At 43.3% G+C, this 25,746-nt stretch overlaps 1 protein-coding gene across 1 annotated transcript; it reads left to right on the plus strand.

Moving 5' to 3' along the window:
* The first annotated feature begins 695 nt into the window (after positions 1 to 695).
* crbn (cereblon) lies at positions 696 to 24,226 on the plus strand. The gene is made up of 11 exons (XM_084173495.1): positions 696 to 777; positions 1,373 to 1,479; positions 1,735 to 1,937; positions 2,184 to 2,333; positions 11,546 to 11,708; positions 12,081 to 12,143; positions 12,364 to 12,448; positions 13,832 to 13,947; positions 16,195 to 16,259; positions 17,171 to 17,302; positions 22,457 to 24,226. The coding sequence occupies exons 1-11, from the start codon at positions 705 to 707 to the stop codon at positions 22,638 to 22,640; spliced, it is 1,341 nt and encodes a 446-aa protein (XP_084029621.1). The 5' UTR covers positions 696 to 704; the 3' UTR covers positions 22,641 to 24,226.
* The last annotated feature ends 1,520 nt before the right edge of the window (positions 24,227 to 25,746 follow it).

Consider the following 25,746-nt stretch of genomic DNA (forward strand, 5'->3'; position numbering starts at 1 on the left):
AAGAAAGACCCTGGAATGAGTAGGTGTGTCCAAACTTTTCACTGGTACTGTATATTTAAGCAATAAGGCCCGACGGCGTGTGGTACATGGCCAATATACCACAGCAAAGGGCTGATCTTAAGCGCAACGCGGAGTGCCTGGACATAGCCCTTAGCTGTGGTATATTGGCCATATACCACAAACCCCCGAGGTGCCTTATTGCTATTATAATCTGGTTACCAACGTAATTAGAGTGGTAAAAATACATGTTTCATATTACCATAAGTATTTATATATTCCTGCGACCAGTCACTTTTCAGCCTGGTTTACATGTATATTCTACTACCAGTCACTTTTTATTTATAAACCCACCTCAACCACTCCAGTACCCCTGCACATTTAGTGAGGGACTGGCAGTGACCTGTATATACTTGCATTCTCGTGTTTCTAACTCACATTGTAGTTTTTGTGTGGTTTAATTTTTAAAATATTGTTCGGGTTTGCACCTGCTGTATCCTGTGCACGTGGCGAATAAACTTTGAAACTTGAAAATAATAATTCCCATACCCAAAATGTATAATTAATTTTGAGAACCGGAAAACAAGACTAACTCCTTCCACTGAGGGACGATAGTGAGTCGTTTTCGACCCACACCCTGCGATAAGACACCACAGAGAAAGAAGAGTGTAAACCTATTTTTTACAGTCTGGTGTAAACAGAAGGATATGGCCGACGAGAGGGGTGGAGGCGACAACAATATCAACGACAACATGGGCAACCAACTACAGCTCTTACCCGGTAAATGTGTCTTCAATTTAATTGCATTGGTAAACTAGTGTACTGAAGCATACGTTGGTTATTGTAAATGGTAAAGCTTCGTTATGCACGCCAAAATCAGTTTTCTATTCTGCAAAGAATCGAGGCCACACTCCACTTCAAGTGACAGAGCATAATCAACTCACTCAATCGCTGTCGCAGTGAAGCAAGTTTTTTATCTTTACGGATTGATTGCTTGTTTTATAATTTCTAATATCTTTCTAATTACATAGCTAGCTAGCTATGGAATTGTTTCAACAGACTGTAAGTAAACTGTCTATTTAGCTAGCTAGCTACCATGTATGCTAATGTGATTTAATTCCCAGCTGCTAGTCATGTCAGTCTACTTGGCATAGAGATGCAATAGCTTGACAGAGCTAGGTTTTCTGGTCAGTGTGTGTGTGTGATCAAAGGTATTCATCTTCATGTCCAACAGGTTGTGCTATTGTCAACACAATGACTAAGGGAAATATTAGTAGTATAATTTTTTTTAAATGGGGTAATTTGTAGTGAAAGAGAAAGTACATATTTGCTTGTTTAAGTATGTATTGCTTGCCACTCACTATTATTCTTACAGAAAATGAAGAGGAAGAGGAGAATGAGATGGAGACTGAAGACCGTGACAGTGAGAATGCAGAAAAACCAAACATAAACTTTGACCCCAGTCTTCCAACGTCACATGCTGTGGGTTTTATATTTACTTCTACAAAGTATTGTTGTGCAGCTGTATCAGTATTCAGTGTGGGGATTTCTACACAGTACTTATTCTTCTTTCCGTATCTGGGAAATGCATCCCTTGTGCCTTTAGTCACTTAGTCTGTAATTTATTCAAATAAGTGGCGCAGTTAGATTTGCCTACTGATTCCAGTAGTGTTGTTTCTTCATGTATCTGATAATGTCTCTCCCTCTAATCCCGCCCCCCCCCCACTTCCCTCCCAGTACCTGGGCTCAGACATGGAGGAGTTTCATGGGCGCACAGTGCACGATGACGACAGCTGCCAGACCATCCCAGTGCTGCCGTTCACAGCTGTCATGCTGATCCCAGGACAGACCCTGCCGCTGCAGCTCTTTAGACCGCAGGAGGTCAGCATGATGCGCAGCATTATCCAGAGAGACCGCACCTTTGCTGTTCTCGCACACAGGTATGGAGGGAGAGAGGAGGAGGACGGGAGAGGGGGAGGGAGTGTGTATGGGTTCAGCAAGAGTGTGAATCGTAATGGGCTGCATTCCAATTGACTACCCCTCTCCACAATGTTTTCTCTTGCTCTTTCTCTGTCATGTATTTGAATGCATTGGATTGGTGTGTATTGCGCTGCGTGTGAGCATGGCTAGAGTAGAGCACAGAAGGGTGTTGCTAAATAGATGTGTGTCTCTGTACCCCCTCCCAGTGAAACAGGTGAGGTGCAGGCAGAGTTTGGGACGACGGCTGAGATCTATGCTTACCGGGAGGAGCAGGAGTACGGCATTGAGACAGTCAAAGTGAAGGCAGTCGGACGGCAGCGGTTCAAGGTCCATGAGATTAGAACCCAGGCAGACGGGTGAGTGGAACTAAATGTTACTGACCAGACCAGAACGGCCTAGAACCTCGTAGAACCTGGGCATTATAATGAGTAAAACAGATAATAAGACACAGACCAACATCTATCCAATCTGTCTATCAGTTGAGCTTCACTCTGAATTTCATTATCATTCTCAGATTCATAAAGGCATTGTCTTCATGGCCTTATAAGTAGAGATGATGCATGAGAAGGAAATATTTTGGAAGTGATACCACAAGTAACCACAAGATGGAAAACTCACTTTATTTGTATCATCTGAGTGGAAAGGCACATAAGACACTTCCCTATAAGGGGTGGACAATCATATATCCACAGACACTGGTAAACCGATTGTTTTGTGACCAGCAGTATATAGTTACAGCAGTGTTTGTTTCCCAAATACGTGGATGTGTCCCACTGGGAGAGTTCTATTGGATGCACTCACAGGACAATTCCAAAAGGATGGCTAATAGCAGCCTTTCTTATTTAAAGTATGGGTCGGGGGGGTGGGTCTCAACTTCCTGTTGAGAGTTAGAATAGTAGAATACACGAGGTGCAATTTTGAAATTTGGTTGTGCATCAGCAATTTCTCTTGGTATTTCAGTCACTGACCAGGTTTCCATCCTGCCTTTTTATGCAAGTAAAGTACGTCGGATAAAACATTTCACGACAGGCCTGATGGAAACAGCTAATTTCTCGGTAACCTTTCCAAAAATCTTGACAAAACAAAATACATTAGACAAGGTGGGATCTTTTTGTGTCTGTAAAATGTACAGTGGCTTGCAAAAGTATTCACCCCCCTTGGCATTTTTACTATTTTGTTGCCTTACAACCTGGAACGAAAATTGATTTTTTGGGGGTTTGTATCATTTGTTTTACACAACATGCCTACCACTTTGAAGATGCAAAATATATTTTATTGTGAAACAAACAAGAAATAAGACAAATAACAGAACACTTGAGCGTGCGTGATCTATTCACCCCCCCCAAAGTCAATACTTTGTAGAGCCACCTTTTTCAGCAATTACAGCTGCAAGTCTCTTGGGGTATGCCTCTATAAGCTTGGCACATCAAGCCACTGGTATCTTTGCCCATTCTTCAAGGCAAACTGCTCCAGCTCCTTCAAGTTGGATGGGTTCCGCTGGTGTACAGCAATCTTTAGTCATACCACAGATTCTCAATTGGATTGAGGTCTGGGCTTTGACTAGGCCATTCCAAGACATTTACATTTAAATTTTAGTCATTTAGCAGACGCTCTTATCCAGAGCGACTTACAGTTAGTGAATGCATACATGTTTTTTCATTTTTTTTTTTCATACTGGCCCCCCGTGGGAAACAAACTCACATCCCTGCCGGCCAAACCCTCCCCTACCTTGGACGACGCTGGACCAATTGTGCGCCGCCCATGGGTCTTAAATGTTTCCCCTTAAACCACTCGAGTGTTGCTTTAGCAGTATGCTCAGGGTCATTGTCCTGCTGGAAGGTGAACCTCCGTCCCAGTCTCAAATCCCTGTATTTAGCGCCATCCATCATTCCTTCAATTCTGACCAGTTTCCCAGTCCCTGCCGATGTAAAACATCCCACAGCATGATGCTGCCACAACCATGCTTCACTGTGGGGATTGTGTTCTCGGGATGAGAGGTGTTGGGTTTGCGCCAGACATAGCGTTTTCCTTGATGGCCAAAAAGCTCAATTTGACCAGAGTACCTTCTTCCAAATGGTTGGGGAGTCTCCCACATGCCTTTTGGCGAACACCAAACGTGTTTGCTTCTTTTTTTGTTCTTTAAGCAATGGCTTAAAGGCCACTCTTCCGTAAAGCCCAGCTCTGTGGAGTGTACGGCTTAAAGTGGTCCTATGGACAGATACGCCAATCTCTGCTGTGGAGCTATTTATTTTTTTGTATGTTTTGAAACAAGTAATTTTTTTCACTTCACCAATTTTTACTATTTTGTGTATGTCCATTACATGAAATCCAAATAAAAATCCATTTAAATTACAGGTTGTAATGCAACAAAATAGGAAAAACGCCAAGGGGGATGAATACTTTTGCAAGGCACTGTATTATGTGAGAAATGGCAGTGGAAATGCTTTTATGCTTATATATACTGAACAAAAATATACTGAACAAAAATATAAACGCAACATGTAAAGTCTTGGTCCCATGTTTCATGAGCTGAAATAGAATATCCCAGAAATTGTTCATACGCTCAAAAAGCTAATTTCTCTCATTTTGTGCACAAGTTTGTTTACATCCCTGTTAGTGAGCATATCTCCTTTGCCAAGATAATGCATCCACCTGACAAGTGTGGCATATCAAGAAGCTGATTTAAACAGCATGATCATTACACAGGTGCACCTTGTGCTGGGGCCACTCTAAAATGTGCAGTTTTGTCACAACACAATGTCAAGTTTAGAGGGAGTGCGCAATTGGCATGCTGACTGCAGGAATGTCCACCAGAGCTGTTGCCAGATAATTTAATTTTAATTTGTCTACCATAAGCCGCCTCCAACGTTGAATTTGGCGATACGTCCAACCGGCCTCACAACTGAGACCACGTGTAACCACGCCAGCCCTCCACATCCGGCTTCTTCACCTACGGTATCATCTGAGACCATCCACCCAGACAGCTGATGAAACTGAGGAGTATTTCTGTCTGTAATAAAGCCCTTTTGTGGGGAAAACCCCATTCTGATTGGCTGGGCCAGCTCCCCAGTGGGTGGGCCTGCCTCCCAAGTGGGTGGGCCTATAACCTCCCAGGCCCACCCATGGCTGCGCCCCTGCCCAGTCGTGAAATCCATAGATTAGGGCCTAATTTATTTATTTCAAATGACTGATTTCTTTATATGAACTGTAACTCAGTAAAATTATTTAAATTGTTGCATGTTGTGTTTTATATTTTTGGTCAGTATAATAATCATCATTTTGAAGTAAACTTGGCGTCACCTGATTTAAAATGTTGTGGTCCTCCTACTACGACTTGGGAAAGCAGTTTATTCGGCTACAGATTAAATAAATTATGATGAACTTCACAGGGTGGTGAAAGTGCAAGGTGATGAGCTTGATGCTCCTTTCCAGTAAATATCAAGGGTCTTATTCTGGTGACATGATGATCGATGCTTGGCTGCCATTTGACAAATAAACATTCTCACACTTTTAATAATCCATAATAATATAATCATGTCGACTATACCCACACTGTTTCTGCAAGCTGTTGGCTAGAGAGCACGTGCCAATACCAGAGTGGGCACATTCGCTATATAACGCTACATTTATTGTGACACCCCACAGGGTGTATGCATGAAAAATGTATGCACTCACTAATTGTAAGTCGCTCTTGATAAGAGCGTCTGCTAAATGACGTAAATGTAAATGACAAAACCATCAGTAGAGTTGAAAATGTGATGGAAATCCATTTAACTTGTATTTGTTATTCAGTACATGGGAATTTAACCGCAAAAGTTATTTTTATGTGCACTACGTCGTCACGCACAGCCTTATCTGCAACAAGCCAATTTTATCGAAACACATCTCTGGAGGAGATTGTTTTTATGCAGATTTTCGAATATTCCCATGAAAATCTGTCACCAATTGGATGGAAACCAAGCTAGTGCCAGTCACTCAATTAGCCAGCGAACAATTTTTAGATTGGTAAATTAGTCTAGCCAGCTATTTAAACTTGTAGTAATCATGGCCGAATACCAACCGGGCACGCAGGGCACCTCCAGGGGGCCTCCATTGATTTTGTTAGTCACGCTCACTCAGATGTCATATTAACATGGCATAAGTCATGGCAAAATGGGTAGAATTGCAGTGTATTATCTGTAAAACTGAAAAAAATATATCTCTTGCCTGTGGCAAAATGAGTAGCATTACAGGAAATTAACTTTAAAACTTTAATTTATCTCTCCGACTTCAATACTTTTTCCCACAAGGTGGTGGTGCCCCCACACCAAATCTCGCTTAGGGCTCCCAAAAGGGGGCATGTTTTCATGAGCTTGATCCCAGGAAAACACTGAATTTCTGATTTGGATCCCAGGCTGAAAAAGTTTAAGAACCCCTGGCTTATAGCACTGAGCTACAGTTTAAACGGTGGTGTTGTTATGTGACACAGTTTACTGATAGTTTTATCTGAATTTTAACTGAGGAACTTTTTAATTTAGTAACATTTTTGCTGCAACTAAAGTTTCTGCAGATCGGGAAGGTGCGGACATTTCAGTTTCTCCATTGAATAGTTATATAGGTCACACAGTTCAGTTCATATTACGTTCCAACATACAGTGGGGGAAAAAAGTATTTAGTCAGCCACCAATTGGGCCTGTAATTTTCATCATAGGTACACGTCAACTATGACAGACAAATTGAGGAAAATAAATCCAGAAAATCACATTGTAGGATTTTTAATGAATTTATTTGCAAATTATGGTGGAAAATAAGTATTTGGTCACCTACAAACAAGCAAGATTTCTGGCTCTCACAGACCTGTAACTTCTTCTTTAAGAGGCTCCTCTGTCCTCCACTCGTTACCTGTATTAATGGCACCTGTTTGAACTTGTTATCAGTATAAAAGACACCTGTCCACAACCTCAAACAGTCACACTCCAAACTCCACTATGGCCAAGACCAAAGAGCTGTCAAAGGACACCAGAAACAAAATTGTAGACCTGCACCAGGCTGGGAAGACTGAATCTGCAATAGGTAAGCAGCTTGGTTTGAAGAAATCAACTGTGGGAGCAATTATTAGGAAATGGAAGACATACAAGACCACTGATAATCTCCCTCGATCTGGGGCTCCACGCAAGATCTCACCCCGTGGGGTCAAAATGATCACAAGAACGGTGAGCAAAAATCCCAGAACCACACGGGGGGACCTAGTGAATGACCTGCAGAGAGCTGGGACCAAAGTAACAAAGCCTACCATCAGTAACACACTACGCCGCCAGGGACTCAAATCCTGCAGTGCCAGACGTGTCCCCCTGCTTAAGCCAGTACATGTCCAGGCCCGTCTGAAGTTTGCTAGAGTGCATTTGGATGATCCAGAAGAGGACTGGGAGAATGTCATATGGTCAGATGAAACCAAAATAGAACTTTTTGGTAAAAACTCAACTCGTCGTGTTTGGAGGACAAAGAATGCTGAGTTGCATCCAAAGCACACCATACCTACTGTGAAGAATGGGGGTGGAAACATCATGCTTTGGGGCTGTTTTTCTGCAAAGGGACCAGGACGACTGATCCGTGTAAAGGAAAGAATGAATGGGGCCATGTATCGTGAGATTTTGAGTGAAAACCTCCTTCCATCAGCAAGGGCATTGAAGATGAAACGTGGCTGGGTCTTTCAGCATGACAATGATCCCAAACACACCGCCCGGGCAACGAAGGAGTGGCTTCGTAAGAAGCATTTCAAGGTCCTGTAGTGGCCTAGCCAGTCTCCAGATCTCAACCCCATAGAAAATCTTTGGAGGGAGTTGAAAGTCCGTGTTGCCCAGCGACAGCCCCAAAACATCACTGCTCTAGAGGAGATCTGGATGGAGGAATGGGCCAAAATACCAGCAACAGTGTGTGAAAACCTTGTGAAGACTTACAGAAAACGTTTGATCTGTGTCATTGCCAACAAAGGGTATATAACAAAGTATTGAGAAACTTTTGTTATTGACCAAATACTTATTTTCCACCATAATTTGCAAATAAATTCATTAAAAATCCTACAATGTGATTTTCAGGATTCTTTTTCTTCTCATTTTGTCTGTCATAGTTGACGTGTACCTATGATGAAAATTACAGGCCTCTCTCATCTTTTTAAGTGGGAGAACTTGCACAATTGGTGGCTGACTAAATACTTTTCCCCCCCACTGTAAATGAGACATAGAGGCTGTATGACAACCGGCTGTGATTGGGAGTCCCATAGGGCGGCGCACAATTGGCCCAGCGTCGTCCGGGTTTGGCCAGTGTAGGCCGTCATTGTAAATAAGAATTTGTTCTTAACTGACTTGCCTAGTTAAATAAAGGTAAAATAAAAAAAGAGGAAGAACAGGCTGCTGCACCTGGTTATTATAGGAGTCAACCGCTCACTGATAAAGCTGTTCTAGAACTTGTTCACATCACTAAGCTCCTCACTGCCATGGAAAACCCATGTGTTCCATGTACATTTAATAGTGTTTATAATGATATCTCTTCAGTCGGTCTATTCATTAGTAGGTGTACATAGACCCCCTGAGTCCAAAATGTTTTGGACCTGTTGGTGCACTTGGTGACTTACCTATGATTATGTGTAGGGGGTCATTTACCGTACACTGTGTACGCCCTGCGATCTATACACCATGGTGTCCTCTTCAACATGTGTGGACTGTTTATCAGCATTGAAATAGTCATCAGACGCACAGAGAAGAAAAAGACAATACATGTCATAGAGTACATACAGTGAGGGAAAAAAAGTATTTGATCCCCTGCTGATTTTGTACATTTGCCCACTGACAAAGACATGATCAGTCTATCATTTTAATGGTAGGTTTATTTGAACAGTGAGAGACAGAATAACAACAAAAAAATCCAGAAAACACATGTCAAAAATGTTATAAATTGATTTGCATTTTAATGAGGGAAATAAGTATTTGACCCCTCTGCAAAACATGACTTAGTACTTGGTGGCAAAACCCTTGTTGGCGATCAGAGGTCAGCCGTTTCTTGTAATTGGCCATCAAGTTTGCACACATCTCAGAAGGGATTTTGTCCCACTCCTCTTTGCAGATCTTCTCCAAGTCATTAAGGTTTCGAGGCTGACGTTTGGCAACTCGAACCTTCAGCTCCCTCCACAGATTTTCTATGGGATTAAGGTCTGGAGACTGGCTAGGCCACTCCAGGACCTTAATGTGCTTCTTCTTGAGCCACTCCTTTGTTGCCTTGGCCGTGTGTTTTGGGTCATTGTTATGCTGGAATACCAATCCATGACCCATTTTCAATGCCCTGGCTGAGGGAAGGATGTTCTCACCCAAGATTTGACGGTACATGGCCCCGTCCATCGTCCCTTTGATGCGGTGAAGTTGTCCTGTCCCCTTAGCAGAAAAACACCCCCAAAGCATAATGTTTCCACCTCCATGTTTGACGGTGGGGATGGTGTTCTTGGGGTCATAGGCAGCATTCCTCCTCCTCCAAACACGGCGAGTTGAGTTGATGCCAAAGAGCTCGATTTTGGTCTCATCTGACCACAACACTTTCACCCAGTTGTCCTCTGAATCATTCAGATGTTAATTGGCAAACTGTATATGTGCTTTCTTGAGCAGGGGGACCTTGCGGGCGCTGCAGGATTTCAGTCCTTCACGGCGTAGTGTGTTACCAATTTTTATTTTTTGGTGACTATGGTCCCAGCTGCCTTGAGATCATTGACAAGATCCTCCCGTGTAGTTCTGGGCTGATTCCTCACCGTTCTCATGATCATTGCAACTCCACGAGGTGAGATCTTGCATGGAGCCTCAGGCCGAGGGAGATTGACAGTACTGTTGTGTTTCTTCCATTTGCGAATAATCGCACCAACTGTTGTCACCTTCTCACCAAGCTGCTTGGCAGTGGTCTTGTAGCCCATTCCAGCCTTGTGTAGGTCTACGATCTTGTCCCTGACATCCTTGGAGAGCTCTTTGGTCTTGGCCATGGTGGAGAGTTTGGAATCTGATTGATTGATTGCTTCTGTGGACAGGTGTCTTTTATACAGGTAACAAACTGAGATTAGGAGCACTCCCTTTAAGAGTGTGCTCCTAATCTCAGCTCGTTACCTGTATAAAAGACACCTGGGAGCCAGAAATCTTTCTGATTGAGAAGGGGTCAAATACTTATTTCCCTCATTAAAATGCAAATCAATGTATAACATTTTTGACATGTTTTTTTCTGGATTTATTTTTTGTTATTCTGTCTCTCACTGATCAAATAAACCTACCATTAAAATTATAGACTATTCATTTCTTTGTCAGTGGGCAAACGTACAAAAACAGCAGGGGATCAAATACTTTTTTCCCTCACTGTACATCCATGAATTTATTCATCTCAAAGGCAAGCCTTTCTCCTCTGACATGATTATACCACTGTAAATGGAGAAAATGGACTGGAATCTATCTTGTTAGATTTGTCACAATCTAATCAACTCAAAGTTCTGTTAGTCACCAGACTATTTCATTGAAGGAGCCTAGTTTAAATGTAGGCCTAAAATATGAGGTTATTAGCCTACAGCCTAGTGAAAATGACATTAATTTTAGCTTACCTTGGACTGAAATATGTCAGGCAGCTTGTTGGCCGTTTTCTCTCCCCTTGCACCTAGCTATCAGTGGAATTTCGGAAGGTTGTGGCTGTTTTTACTTTATGGTAACCAGCTTGTGATGACTTTGTCACAGGGAACATATCCAATTCTCCGCTAAACAAACCGACAAGCAAATAGGCCTAGTAGCAGAGATTCTGCACAGTGGTTGATAAAATCCCTGCAAATCTGACTAGTCAAGCCTGTGCACTCACTTTTGTTATTGTAACATGGAACAATGTAGCAAATGTCAATTTCCTCAAGCGCGTTTGTGGACACAATGTACCAGCCACTGCAGTTTATATTTTGAGCCTCAGCCAGTGTCACCACAGCTAGTTTGGCGATTGTGATCTAGATTCTATGAAATGGCAGTTTAAAGGAGTTTTTAAAAAAACCTGTGTCCGGTGTATGCAGCTATTCGTACAAGCTATTTGCAATGAGCACCCCTTCTAGGATCTTTTCATATCATCTGAGGAATGTTTGTACCAAATGTCATGCTTTTATCTGTTTCATAACAGTTTTTCTGTAGCTCAGCTGGTAGAGCACGGCGCTTGTAACGCCAAGGTAGTGGGTTCGATCCCCGGGACCACCCATACACGAAAAATGTATGCACGCATGACTGTAAGTCGCTTTGGATAAAAGCGTCTGCTAAATGGCATATTATATTATGAAGACCTATATTATGGCAGCCATTTTGGATTTTTGCAATAACTCTATTCCTGGTTAAATTAGAACGGGCACCCCTTCTGGGATCTTTTCATGTCACCTGAAGAATGTTTGTACCAAATTTCATGCTTTAATCCACCACGTAATGTTTTTTTCACTAAGGCCCTAGACTATCTCCTCTCGCTCTCTCTCTCCCTGATGAAGTATACTTTTGCTCTTTAATTTAAATGCATAGTATATGTACCTATGGGTTTATTCACTATCTTCCAGGATCAGACAGGCCAAGGTGCAGATCCTCCCAGAGCGGATCCTACCGGACCCCCTGACTGCAGTGCAGCTCACACCCCTGTCCCGCCTCCAAATGCACCCCTCCTCCAGACCCCCCGTCCAGAGCTGCAAACAGGCCCAGCGCTGGTGGGCCACTTACCGCCAGGTCCGACACACGCACACAATATTCCTGTGGAAATTAAGAACGGGGGGAGGGATGGAGGGAAGGTTAATTGTTTGTTAGGGGGATGTTTGGATATTTAAGATGCAGAGGAGAGGTGTCAGTCTTCAGGCCGAGACATACAAAACATGAGATGTGTTCAAATCAAGGCCCAACCTTATGGAGTATTCATATAAACTTGTTTTAGCTAGAACAGACATGCTTCTCTGTCATATGGGAAAAGGAAACATGTCTGCTCTATATACACTTGCTCCCTCCTGAATGCGACCTGGAATCCCAGTGTTGTTTGTGTTCCACAATGAAGATGTTCTCCTGCTGAGCTGTTGTTGTCAGTGTGTTTTCCTCTGTTCTCCTCAGAGGAAGTTCCACTGTGCCAACATGACCTCATGGCCTCCCTGGGTCTACGCCCTCTATGACTCTGTGAGTACTGAATACCCTGCTCATCTTCTCTGTAGGTTAGTGTACTAACCTCTCAGGGCTAGATATAACTATTGTATGTGCACAGACATAACATTTCCACTGGAACTTGATTGAGGAGATTTATTCCATAATGCGTTTCAGAGAAATACTGTAAGTGAGTTTAGTGACTGTTATGACACACATCCTGTTTGTAACATGGTTTCTTGTGTTTATCTCCCAGGAGACTCTGATGAAGAGAGTGAAGAGACAGCTCCATGAGTGGGACGAGAACCTCAAGGATGATTCCCTCCCCACAAACGCTATAGGTACAACTCCCTGGCCTGCCCTCTAGGCTATGTATACTGTGTATATACACTGAACAAAAATATAAACGCAACATGGAACAATTTCAAAGATTTTAATGAGTTACAGTTCATATAAGGAAATCAGTCAATTGGAATAAATTCATTAGGCCCTAATTTATGGATTTTACATGACTGGGAATACAGATATGCATCTGTTGGTCACAGATATCTATTTTTTTTAAGTATGGGCGTGGATCAGAAAACCAGTCAGTATCTGGTGTGACCACCATTTGACTCATGCAGCGCGACACATCTCCTTCACATAGAGTTGATCAGGCTGTTGATTGTGGCATATGGAATGTTGTCCCACTCCTCTTCAATGGCTGTGCGAAGTTGCTGAATATTTGGCGGAAACTGGAACACGCTGTCATACACGTCGATCCAGAGCATCCCTAACGTGCTCAATGGGTGATATGTCTGGTGAATATTCAGGCCATGGATGAACAAGGACATTTTCAGCTTCCAGGAATTGTGTTCAGATCATTGCGGCATGGGGCTGTGCATTATCATGCTGAAACATGAGGTGATGCCGGATGAATGGCATGACAATGGCCTCAGGATCTCATCACAGTATCTCTGCATTCAAATTGCCATAGATAAAATGCAATTGTGTTTGTTGTCCATAGCTTATGCCTGCCCATACCATAGCCCCACCGCCACCATGGGGCACTCTGTTTACAACGTTGACATCAGCAAACCACTCTCCTACACGAAGCCATACACATGGTCTGTGGTTGTGAAGCTGGTTGGATGTACTGCCAAAAGCTCTGGTGGACATACCTGCAGTCAGCATGCCAATTGCACGCTCCCTCAAAACTTGAGACATTTGTGGCATTGTGTTGCGTGACAAAACTGCACATTTGAGAGGGGCCTTTTATTGTCCCCAGCAGAAGGTATACTTGTGTAATGATCATGCTGTTTAATCAGCTTCTTGATATGCCACACCTGTCAGGTGGATGGATTATCTTGGCAAAGGAGAAATGCTGACTAACAGGGATGTAAACAAATTTGGGCACAAAATCTGTGCGAAATAAGCTTTTTGTACATATGGTCAATTTCTGGGATCTTTTATTTCAGCTCATGAAACATGTGACCAACATATGTAACTCTGTGTTGTTGTTTTTATCGCACTGCTTTGCTTTATTTTGGCCAGGTCGCAGTTGTAAATGAGAACTTGTTCTCAACTGGCTTACCTGGTTGAATAAAGGTTTAAACATTTTTGTTTTTGTTTTTTTTGTTCAGTGTATATATGCCACATAAAATCTTTAGAGTAGTACTGACAACTTCATGGAATTCTAATTCTGAACTGTAATATTCCCGCTCCCCCTCCCTCCTCCCTGTCAGATTTCTCCTATAGAGTGGCGGCCTGTCTGCCCATAGACGATGCCCTTCGGCTCCAGCTGCTGAAGATTGGGAGTGCCATCCAGAGGCTGCGCTGTGAGCTGGACATCATGGCCCGGGTGAGCACAGACACAGACGTGTGCCCACACACAGAGCCATAAATACACATCACTAAACCTTACAATTTAAAGGCCAGGCACACTGCTCAACACATGGACCAGGCAAGGACTTGTTCATCTTTAAGACACACAGAGCCTTATCCACACACGGTCCGTGCTATCAGGAATCCTTGGGACGTCCCTACCCCATTTGAAGTTGGAGTAATTTAAAATTAAGGGTTATGGTTAAGGGTAGGGGTCAGGGTTTAGGGTATGGACGTCCCAAGGATACCGAATAGCACTGACCATCCACACACTGTCTGATATGTACCCCTAAACACACACCACACATCCATCCAGCTATACCCTCTGACTCCCGACTGATCTGTCTAACCTCTGACACCCTACTCCTCCCTGCTGTTCTGTGGCAAACTCCCCTGTCTCTCTACTCTAATGCTCTAGTGTTATATACTGAACAAACATATAAATGCAACATGCAACAATTTCAAGATTTTACTGAGTTACAGTTCATACAAGGAAATCGGTCAATTGAAATAAATTCATTAGGCCCTGATCTATGGATTTCACATGACTGGGCAGGTGCGCAGCCATGGTTGGGCCTGGGAGGGCATATGCCCACCCACTTGCGAGCCAGGCCCACCCACTGGGGAGCCAGGCCCAGCCAATCAGAATGAGTTTTTCCCCATTAAAGGGCTTTATTACAGACAGAAATACTCCTCAGTTTCATCAGCTGTCCGGGTGGCTGGTCTCAGACGATCCCGCAGGTAAAGAAGCCGGCTGTGGAGGTCCTGGGCTGGCGTGGTTACACGTGGTCTGCTGTTTTTAGTCCAGTTGGACGTACTGCCAAATTCTCTAAAACGACATTGGAGGCGGCTTATGGTAGAGAAATTAACACTCAACTGGTGGATATTCCTGCAGTCAGCATGCCAATTGCATGCTCCCTCAAAACGTGAGGCATCTGTGGCATTGTGTTGTGTGACAAAACTGTACATTTTAGTGGCCTTTTATTGTCCCCAGCACAAGGTACACCTGTGTAATTATCATGCTGTTTAATCAGCTTCTTGATATGCCACACGTGTCATGGATTATCTTGGCAAAGGAGAAATGCTCACTAACAGGGATGTAAACAAATTTTTGCACCACATTTGAGAGAAATAAGCTTTTTGTGCGTATGGAACTTTTCTGGGATCTTTTATTTCCGCTCATGAAACATGGGACCAACACTTGTTTGGTTTTATATTTTTGTGCAGTATATTTAGCCGCTGCCTATATACTGTATAGTGATGATAATTTCCCCTCTGAGTTGGTGTGTTGGAGATGCTGCCTTCCTTTGTGAGCTCTCCCAGGCATTGAGAGCTGTTACAGTGCTACTTTCCTAAACCCTACCTCCATCATCATCATCATCATCATCACCCCCCTCATCTCCACTCTCACCACTGCACCCCCTGCTATGATTTCATCACTCAGAGCCTGCACCACTGCTCGCTTGTCTCTCATCGTCCCACAAAGACTCCCTTCAGATTCAACGTAAACAGAAAAAGGTGCTCTGGCATATGTCTCAGGACTTTGGGCTTAAACTGCCTCCGCACTGCGTCCATCAGCCACAGCAGGAAAACCCAGCAGAGAGGCTTAGTGTCCACCTCTGTGGGAATTGAAAGCGGAATTATGTCTGGAACATAACAGCAATTGTCTGAATGTAAAGACAGGAACAAGTGTACCTAATATCTTTCCTTTCCTCTCTCTGTTCATTCATATGGAGGGAGGGAGACAAGCGGGAAGTGCATAGAGATGCTATACATAAACAAAAGGATCATGAGCATAGAGACTCCCTCACACACAAAGACATGGGTCATGAGCATGTAGTCCTGTTGTACTCTCCCTATTTTTGTACTCTCATGATTCCAGCAAGATCATAGAAATGAAATAAGAATGGTCTAAGATTAGAACAGCAGAATCTCTATGGGCATGACCATTAGGAGAGGATGGATGTGTGTGTCAGTATGGATAGATGTGAGGTAATTCTCTAGCTTCATTATTGTAGCTGGTTTTCTTTCCTCTGATTAAAGATAATATGCACTCCCATGCTGCTGCCTGGTGAAAGAGGGTTATAAAGAGGAACACCTGGCCCTTCTGAGGTGGCCCATGACAGGTTTTTCCAAAACCTCCTAGCACAGGCAATTTTGCTACTGCTACAGAAGTCTGGTGGATTGAACATGAAGTCACATTTGTTGTATTTTTTCCCCACAGTGCACTTCGCTGTGTTGCAAGCAGTGCCAAGATATGGAGATCACCACCAAGAATGAGATCTTCAGGTGAGGGAGAGATGCACCTAGACTCTCTGAATAGTGTCTGTCGAGTAGTCTAACACTGGTTGTCAGAGTGAGCTGGTAGTGTGTGTGATGAGTGTTGCGAAACACAGGAGACATTGATTGTGTATGTGTGCCATTCAGAGGGTGATTTAAGTGCCTTTGAACGGGGTATGATAGTAGGTGCCAGGCGCACTGGTTTGAGTGTGTCAAGAACTGCAACGCTGCTGGGTTTTTCACGCTCAACAGTTTCCCGTGTGTATCAAGAATGGTCCACCACCCAAAGGACATCCAACCAACTTGACACAAATGTGGGAAGCATTGGGGTCAACATGGGCCAGCATCCCTGTGGAATGCTTTCAACACCTTGTAGAGTCCATGCCCTGACAAATTGAAGCTGTTCTGAGGTCAAAAGGGAGGGTGAAACTCAATATTAGGAAGGTGTTCCGAATGTTTGGTATACTCAGTGTACATAGCTGATGACTGATGTGTTTAATATAGTACACGTTTCAAACACACTAGATGAATGATGCTGCAGGTGCATTTGTACTCTGCTCAAATGAGAGCGATGAAGGAAGGATTAAAGCAGAAGTTGTCTCTTGTTTGACATTCATCTAGTTACGTTTCATAATCATCTCTCTGGCTACTGTCCCATTTAGTTGGTCTAAACTGTCTGACCTGTACCTTACCTTACCACAGCATTAGCCACCTGGCCTGGGTTATTGTAGTGTGTTTGTATACTTTTAGAATATTTGTAGATTCTATACTTAAAATTTTTTGCATGTAATTTTGTACAGTCAATTTAGCTGCTATTTGTACAATTTGGTTTAGACAATAAGAAAAGTTATCTCTACCATGTCTCCTCTCTCGCTCCTCCCCCTCCCTCTCTCTCTCTCCCTCCCTCTCTCCTCCTGCAGCCTGTCTCTGTACGGCCCCATGGCAGCCTATGTCAACCCACACGGCTACGTCCATGAGACCCTGACCGTCTACAAAGCCAGCAACCTCAACCTGGTCGGAAGGCCGTCCACGCTCCACAGCTGGTTTCCAGGGTAATGCCTCTCTATACATGACACGCACATATACATTCCCTCGCTTTCACACACTGATGTACACTGACCCATTCCCCACACTATACAATCTCACCCACAGCCTTACACTCAAATTATATTCTCAAGTGACAGACATCTACTCTATATACACAGACTCACAGATGTAAACAGACAAGTAACTGCCGAAATAAAGGAAACTCCGACATACTTTGTCTTAATAGGGTGTTGGGCCACCACGAGCCGCCAGAACAGCTTCAATGTGTCTTGGCATAGATTCTACAGGTGTCTGGAACTCTATTGAAGGGATGCGACATCAGTCTTCCACATCGTTTTGTGGATGTTGGTGGAAAACGCTGTCACAGGCACCGCTCCAGAATCTCCCATAAGTGTTCAATTGGGTTGAGATCTGGTGACTGAGACAGCCATGGAATATGGTTTACATTGTTTTCATGCTCATCAAACCATTCAGTGACCACTCGTGTCCTGTGGAGGGGGAGGCATTGTCATCCTGGAAGAGACCACTCCCATCAGGATAGAAATGATTCACCATAGGTTGAAGGTGATCACTCAGAATGGCTGTTTATTTATTGACTTTTACCTTGCTCAAGGGGTTTAGTGGACCTAAACCATGCCAGGAAAATGCACCCCACACCATAACAGCTCAAACAACTCAAGTGTTTCCTTTATTTTGGCAGTTACCACCATACATTACACGTACATTGTGCATACATTACACGTACATTGCACTATAAAAGATAGTCTCATTATTAGCACCTCTCACATTACCCAGGTTGTGTGATCTTGGACACATTAGAGGGGGACTGAACTCACTGATTTAGGAAATGCGACTGAGAATGAGATTTGGGTCTTAGAGGTGTGTGTTCACACATGGAAAGCGGTTTGTACATTCACTCTGCCAAAACACTACATTTACAGTCACTCATTTACATTTAAGGCACTACTTTAGCAGACACTCTTATCCAGTGCATACATTTTTGTACTGGTCCCCCGTGGGAATCGAACCCACAACCCTGGCGTTGCAAGCGTAATGCTCTACCAACTGAGCCACTCACCCTTCTACATAACTTGAAACAGTCTAACCAGGTCTTGTGTCTGGAAGTAGCCTAGGCTAACCAACTTTCGCCAATTAGTTTCAGCCGGCTGGTGTGCGACCGCCGCAAAAGTTGTTTGACTTTGGATAGCCGATCTCTGTGGGGCTAGTTGGGGACGTCAATAAATTACACAATGTAAATGGGACAATATTTCCATGTTGCACACCTTTTAGTTTTCTCATTCAATGCTTTTTGTATTTGAATTTCTATAATTTATAGTTGGTTTTAGGTCTTTAAGTCATTGAAATTTGGAGCTATTGAAATGTTTTAACATTTTCCCATGTACCTTGTGTAATTTACTGATGGTCCCTAACCAGCCCCATAAGGATATCCAAAGTGAAACCAGATGTACCACGGTCTGTGTGTGTTCTGCACCCATGTGTTTGTTTAGTGGGCATTACGATCGGGTCGTGTGCCGCTGCACTTCGAATTCTGTGCTAAATTGTTGCCACCGCTGCAAAAAAGTATGTAAAGCATGTAATCATTTAAAAAAGTCATGTTTTTGTAAATATACATTTCTGCCGAGACGCAATAGCCGTGGGCTCAATGACTGGAAGCCTATGGGAACAGGTAGAAGTAGCAATGCACCCTTTGCGCTAACTTTGCCTCCACGCACTGCTGAAAAACATCCTTGGGCATACACTGGATTTTATGATTACTTGGGTGCTGCCAGCTGTGGGCATGTGGGCAGGATTGAAATAAACCGAACCCAAGGAAAGCTTACATCTCACAAATCCTTACATCTCGCAAATCTCAGTTTTGGACGATACTCACTTTATGACCAAAATGATCCTATTTACATTTTGTAGTCAATTTTGACTCTAGAATATATGTTTCTGACTCATATGATGCCACAGGCCGTTTTCAACCAGAGAAGTTGGTTTTTTGGTTCATTTGCGCTTTAATACCCTATTTGGCCTAGGAATAATATAACTGCCAAAGACTTGAAACGAAAGCGTCTGGCCCTTTGGTGTACTGTCATTTTTGGGATCGTTTGTCATTTTTGGTATAATAATAATTAATAATTGGTCATTTAGCAGACGCTCTTATCCAAAGCGACTTACAGGAGCAATTAGGGTTAAGTGCCTTGCTCAAGGGCACATCGACAGATTTTTCACCTAGTCGGCTCGGGGATTAGAAACAGCGACCTTTCGGTTACTGGCACAACGCTCTTAACCACTAAGCTACCTGCCGCCCAAAATTGTTTCCCCTGTGGGGGGATACCTTATACATACAGCAGCTGTGTGTGTGGGCGCCTGTGTGCATAACATCAGACTTGACCGAGGTATTGACATAGAGCCTGAACTATTTGGAGAGAAGTGTGTGTGCTCCACTTGGTTCTCAGTGGTTCTGTAACGTAAGACCCCTTCAACCAACGCCACTCCTCAGTGCTCCTCATAAACGGCCCCCAGTATGCATTTTCTGCCTGAGATAAGGCAATTGTGCCGGTGTTAGCCTTCTGTGGTAGCTTCCTGTAATAATAATGACAGTAAAAACGGCCTCCATTTATTCTCCCCTAGGGCTGGCTCTGGTCAAGCTGAGTCTTATTCAAGTCCTCTCAGAGGGGAGGTATGGAGGGGAGGGGGAAGAAAGGGCTTCTGCTCCACTCAACCTCTCTGTGCCGCACTGCTCTTCTGGTGAAGGGTGCTATTACAGCCTTAGCGTAAGGTGTTCTGAGAAGACATGTTGTGGAAAGAGCAACAGACACACAAGATGGCAGTTTAGGCTGTCTACTGGCGTTTGTCATCTCTCGATTTTAATTGCCAGTGCTGCTGGGTGGTACTTGTCATGCAGCCAGTTCAAATGGTATGCTGTTGCCAGGAAGAGAACGCTGGGAAGCATCTTAATTAAACAGGTGTCAGATGGGAGAGAGGCTGGAGGGGAGTGGTTTGTCTGTGTGCCTTGCTTCCATCTCCCGCCGCCGTTCCCACGTGAAAGCCAACAAAGGCTTTGGTCTGAGGAGGCAATAAGGCTGGAGCAAATGGAGAGGAGATGAGTGCATTGTATTGATTAGACACAGTCTGTGTTCTTTCTCAGTGTAATATCTGGGAAGGAGAGCCTCAGAGAGCCCTTTATTAGCTGATGATTAGAGCAATGCTATCTGGTATTCCATATACAGTGCCTTGCAAAAGTATTCATCCCCCTTGGCGTTTTTCCTATTTTGTTGCATTACAACCTGTAATTTAAATTGATTTTTATTTGGATTTCATGTAATGGACATACACAAAATAGTCCAAATTGGTGAAGTGAAATGAAAAAAAACTTGTTTCAAAAAAATTTATAACGGAAAAGTGGTGCGTGCATATGTATTCACCCCCTTTGCTATGAAGCCCCTAAATAAGATCTGGTGCAACCAATTAATACCTTCAGAAGTCACATAATTTGTTAGATTGCACACAGGTGGACTTTATTTAAGTGTCACATGATCTGTCACATGATCTCAGTATATATACACCTGTTCTGAAAGGCCCCAGAGTCTGCAACACCACTAAGCAAGGGGCACCACCAAGCAAGCAGCACCATGAAGACCAAGGAGCTCTCCAAACAGGTCAGGGACAAAGTTGTGGAGAAGTACAGATTAGGGTTGGGTTATGAAAAAATATCAAACTTTGAACATCCCACGGAGCACCATTTAAATCCATTATAAAAAAATTGAACGAATATGGCACCACAACAAACCTGCCAAGAGAGGGCTGCCCACCAACACTCACGGACCAGGCAAGGAGGGCATTAATCAGAGAGGCAGCAAAGAGACCAAAGATAACCCTGAAGGAGCTGCACAGCTCCACAGCGGAGATTGGAGTATCTGTCCATAGGACCACTTTAAGCCATACACTCCACAGAGCTGGGCTATATGGAAGAGTGGCCAGAAAAAAGCCATTGCTTAAAGAAAAAAAGAAGCAAACACGTTTGGTGTTCACCAAAGGGCATGTGGGAGACTCCCCAAATATATGGAAGAAGGTACTCTGGTCAGATGAGACTAAAATTGAGCTTTTTGGCCATCAAGGAAAACGCTATGTCTGGCGGAAACCCAACACCTCTCTTCACCCGGAGAACACCATCCCCACAGTGAAGCATGGTTGTGGCAGCATCATGCTGTGGGGAAGTTTTACATCGGCAGGGACTGGGAAACTGGCTCTACAAAGTATTGACTTTGGGGGGGGTGAATAGTTATGCACGCTCAAGTTTTATTTTTTGTCTTATTTCTTGTTTGTTTCACAATAAAACATATTTAGCAACTTCAAAGTCTGGGAAACTGGTCAGAATTGAAGGAATGATGGATGGCGCTAAATAGAGGGAAATTCTTGAGGGAAACCTGTTTCAGTCTTCCAGAGATTTGAGACTGGGACGGAGGTTCACCATCCAGCAGGACAATGACCCTAAGCATACTGCTAAAGCAACACTTGAGTGGTTTAAGGGGAAACATTTAAATGTCTTGGAATGGCCTAGTCAAAGCCCAGACCTCAATCCAATTGAGAATCTGTGGTATGACTTAAAGATTGCTGTACGCCAGCGGAACCCATCCAACTTGAAGGAGCTGGAGCAGTTTTGCCTTGAAGAATGGTCAAAATTCCCAGTGGCTAGATGTGCCAAGCTTATAGAGACATACCCCAAGAGACTTGCAGCTGTAATTGCTGCAAAAGCTGGCTCTACAAAGTATTGACTTTGGGGGGGGGTGAATAGTTATGCACGCTCAAGTTTAATTTTTTGTCTTATTTCTTGTTTGTTTCACAATAAAACATATTTAGCAACTTCAAAGTGGTAGGCATGTTGTGTAAATCAAATGATACAAACCCCCCAAAAATCAATTTTAATTCCAGGTTGTAAGGCAACAAAATAGGAAAAATGCCAAGGGGGGTGAATACTTTCACAAGCCACTGTATGTTGAGGGGGATTTGAAAGACAACCAACTAGGGTATTCGTTCTGTGTCAGGTGCCTTATAACAACAATAAGAAGAAATGTGGCATGCAGCACAAATGCATGAGGACTGATATGTTCTTTCTGTTTTTCCTCGCTCTCTCTCCCTTACCCCTCTCTCAGGTATGCCTGGACGATCGCTCAGTGTCGTACCTGTGCGTCACACATGGGCTGGAAGTTCACAGCCACCAAGAAAGACTTGTCCCCTCCTCGTTTCTGGGGCTTGACCCGCTCGGCCATGCTACCCCGCATCCCCCAGACTGAGGGTGAGGAGGGGGACGAGGGCTCCCGCCTACTCTGCCTGTGACAACATGGGGACCTCCCCTCCCCACCCCCCATGTCCCCAACGGGTCTTCGATCGCCCCACCCTGTCCATTGGGTCTCTCTTTTATTAATCGATGCATCCCGCCCACCCCCGACAGCCATGGCAGCACATTCATCATATTAGTGTAAAGGTCATCCTGCTTTTAAATGGCACTTTCTAACACAGAGAGAGAGGGGGGGGGAGCGAGAGAGAGCGAGCGAGCGAGGAGGAGGTAGGAGGGGTGTTTTGTTCCTGAGTGCAGGGACACTGGTGATGGAATGCGTTGCACATCGACAGATAGATGTGGGGAATGGAGCAAGAGATTAATTCTGCAACACAGGCATATCTTCCCCATAGCATGCTACTCTTGACCTGTCTGTACTGCTGTCTGTACTGTGGTCTGTCTATCCAGCTTCTATGCTATCTGCCACAGACACGGCACGCACCAGTGCATTGCCACTTGCTCTTAAACATAGTGGGTGTGACTTTGCATGCAGTATCCAGCTAGGTGTGTATAGGTTTATAGACACCCATCAAGAGGACCTGTAGTCCCCATAATCTATCTCTAAACAAATCAATCAATAGAAAGCCACTTGGGATTCAGGTCCACTGTTTGTCCTTGATGTGTTTCTCAGAGGAGCTCAATTCAGCTGGATCGTTTCATGGAGAGTTAAACCATGTAAAATCCACGATTAGAGGGTGTACGAACATGTGAAAGTATGCTGCTTTAACAAGGATGTTTCATGCCTTTGTTTCAAATGCCAGATGTTTTGATCAATCGATCATATGCAAGGAATGCATATAATGGAGGAATTTGGATCATGAAGAATGTAAGGAAGCTATTGCTTTATTTTGCCATGCGTGGAAATATATTCTTTGTTTGGTTTTCATATTTTCACATTGTCTAAAAACGTACAGTGTGTGTATATAATACACATGTAGAGATACTGGTTTCTATTTTGAAACGGATGGAGGCCCATTGAACTGCAAGACATGGTTCCTCTGAAGACAAGGAGTACCTCTGGTCAGTGAAGAGTAGAGTTGGTTTGGTGCCTGGTGTAATATAGACTTGGATAGCAGGGCACAAGGCAGTGGAGCCAGAGCTACTAGAATCTCAGTCTTTCTCCATGGTTCTATATGTGTTGTTGATGCTGCACTAAGGGCATGGCTGAATGGCGTGCCTATGGTCCAAATCAATGTCTTATGAGCCACACAATTAAATGGGACATTGTGTTAATTAACCTGTATTGGTTGAAAATGGCAACATCATATCAAGTGTTACCTACATAACTATATTTTTGTTTAGATCTATGTATTTGTTTTAAATTAAGAATTGTATTCCTTGCTGATGTACAAGGTTATTTTGGCTCATGTTTGTTAAACATTTTAGAGTAAGTAACCAATAAAAGTCAATGATAGCATTTCTGGTCTGATATAACTAATGTATCTATGTAGAACCTCAACACTCTTGCCCCTCCCATTGCCATGTATTTCCATTTTAGAACAATGTAAAACATGATTGATTTGTTCAGCTCAATTATCAACAATTGAGTAAAGTAATTCTACGCAATAAGAAATGTTCTACAATACGATTGAGATTGTCTTTTGTTTATATGTGATGTCCCAGTTGGTAAACCTTAAAGGTCCAATGCAGCCGTTTTTATATCAAATCATTTCTGGGTAACAATTAAAGTACCTTACTGTGATTGTTTTCAATTAAAATGGTCAAAAAGAAACAAATAGCTTTTTAGCAAAGAGCAATTTCCCAAGCAATAATTTTACCAGAACTGTCTGGGAGTGGTCTGACTTGGGAGGGGAAAACTGAAAACTAGCTGTTATTGGCAGAGAGGTTTGGAACTTTTATTGGTCTATTAACTTGTTTATCGCCTGGTGATGTCACCAGGCAGGCCAAAACTCCATCCCACCAAAACAGGCTGAAATTTCAGGCGGTCTTTTCAAACCACTCTTACACTAAAAGGACATTATCATAATTTCTTACAGTTTTGCAGTATTATTCCAACCTCATAGTGTAGAAATATTTAAAAACAGGAAAATCATGTATTTGACTGCATTGGGCCTTTTAAGAGGAGACCATGTCATTGAAGAAGAACATTGGAGTAGCGGAAATAGAAAACAAGTAGAAAAGGAGCCTCAGATGGCTTGGTAAAAAAAAGTTTAGAAACTGTGATCTACAGTGTAAAAACAGAGCATAGTACAGTACCACAGTCAGATCACGCCATCAGCATAGAGTCCACTATATTTTCTCTGAACAGGAATGCTATGTGATCTCTTATCATTGTATTAATATTAATCTAGGTTAACCCAGGACTAAAATGTCATGTAATTTGGTCAGATGTTTACGCAGTCTGTCCACGAGAGATTACATCAATATACACTGAGTGTACAAAACATTAGGAACACCTGCTCTTTCCATGACATAGACTGACCAGGTGAATCCAGGTGAAAGCTATGATCTCTTATTGATGTCACCTGTTAAATTCACTTCAATCAGTGTAGATGAAAGGGAGAAGACCGGTTAAAGAAGGATTTATAAGCCTTGAGACATGGACTGTGCATGTGTGCCATTCAGAGTGAATGGGCAAGACAAAATATTTAAGTGCCTTTGAATGGGGTATGGAAGTAGGTGCCAGGCACACCAGTTTGAGCGTGTCAAGAACTGCAATGCTGCTGGATTTTTCACGCCCAGTAGTTTCCTGTGTGTCTCAAGAATGGTCCACCACCCAAAGGACATCCAGCCAACTTGACACAACTGTGGGAAGCATTGGAGTCAACATGGGCCAGCATCCCTGTGGAACAAAAAAAAGTATGTTTGGATGACACTGAAGGGCAACGCTGTTACATCCAATGCCTGTTTGCCTGAGGCTGATGCCGCGCAGGTGCTTGTACACGTGTGCACATGCATATACACACACTCGCATTCAAACGCACGCACACACACACACACACACACACACCCATGTAAATAGTGCCACACATGCACTCAAACGTATACAGTTGGTCTTGCTGTTTAGATTTTTGTTGTCCTTGATGTCTTTTGTTTTTGCATTGTTTTTCTTTTTGTTCATTTTGTTGGTGCATTGGGGGACGG

This window comes from Coregonus lavaretus (assembly GCF_964263955.1).
Source record: "Coregonus lavaretus genome assembly, chromosome: 12".
NCBI lineage: Eukaryota > Metazoa > Chordata > Actinopteri > Salmoniformes > Salmonidae > Coregonus > Coregonus lavaretus.

Coding starts and splice junctions, on each gene's coding strand:
- crbn (XM_084173495.1), top strand. CDS start 705: ATGGCCGACGAGAGGGGTGGAGGCGACAACAATATCAACGACAACATG. Junction 1,938..2,183: donor TTTGCTGTTCTCGCACACAG/GTATGGAGGGAG, acceptor ACCCCCTCCCAG/TGAAACAGGTGAGGTGCAGG. Junction 2,334..11,545: donor ATTAGAACCCAGGCAGACGG/GTGAGTGGAACT, acceptor ACTATCTTCCAG/GATCAGACAGGCCAAGGTGC.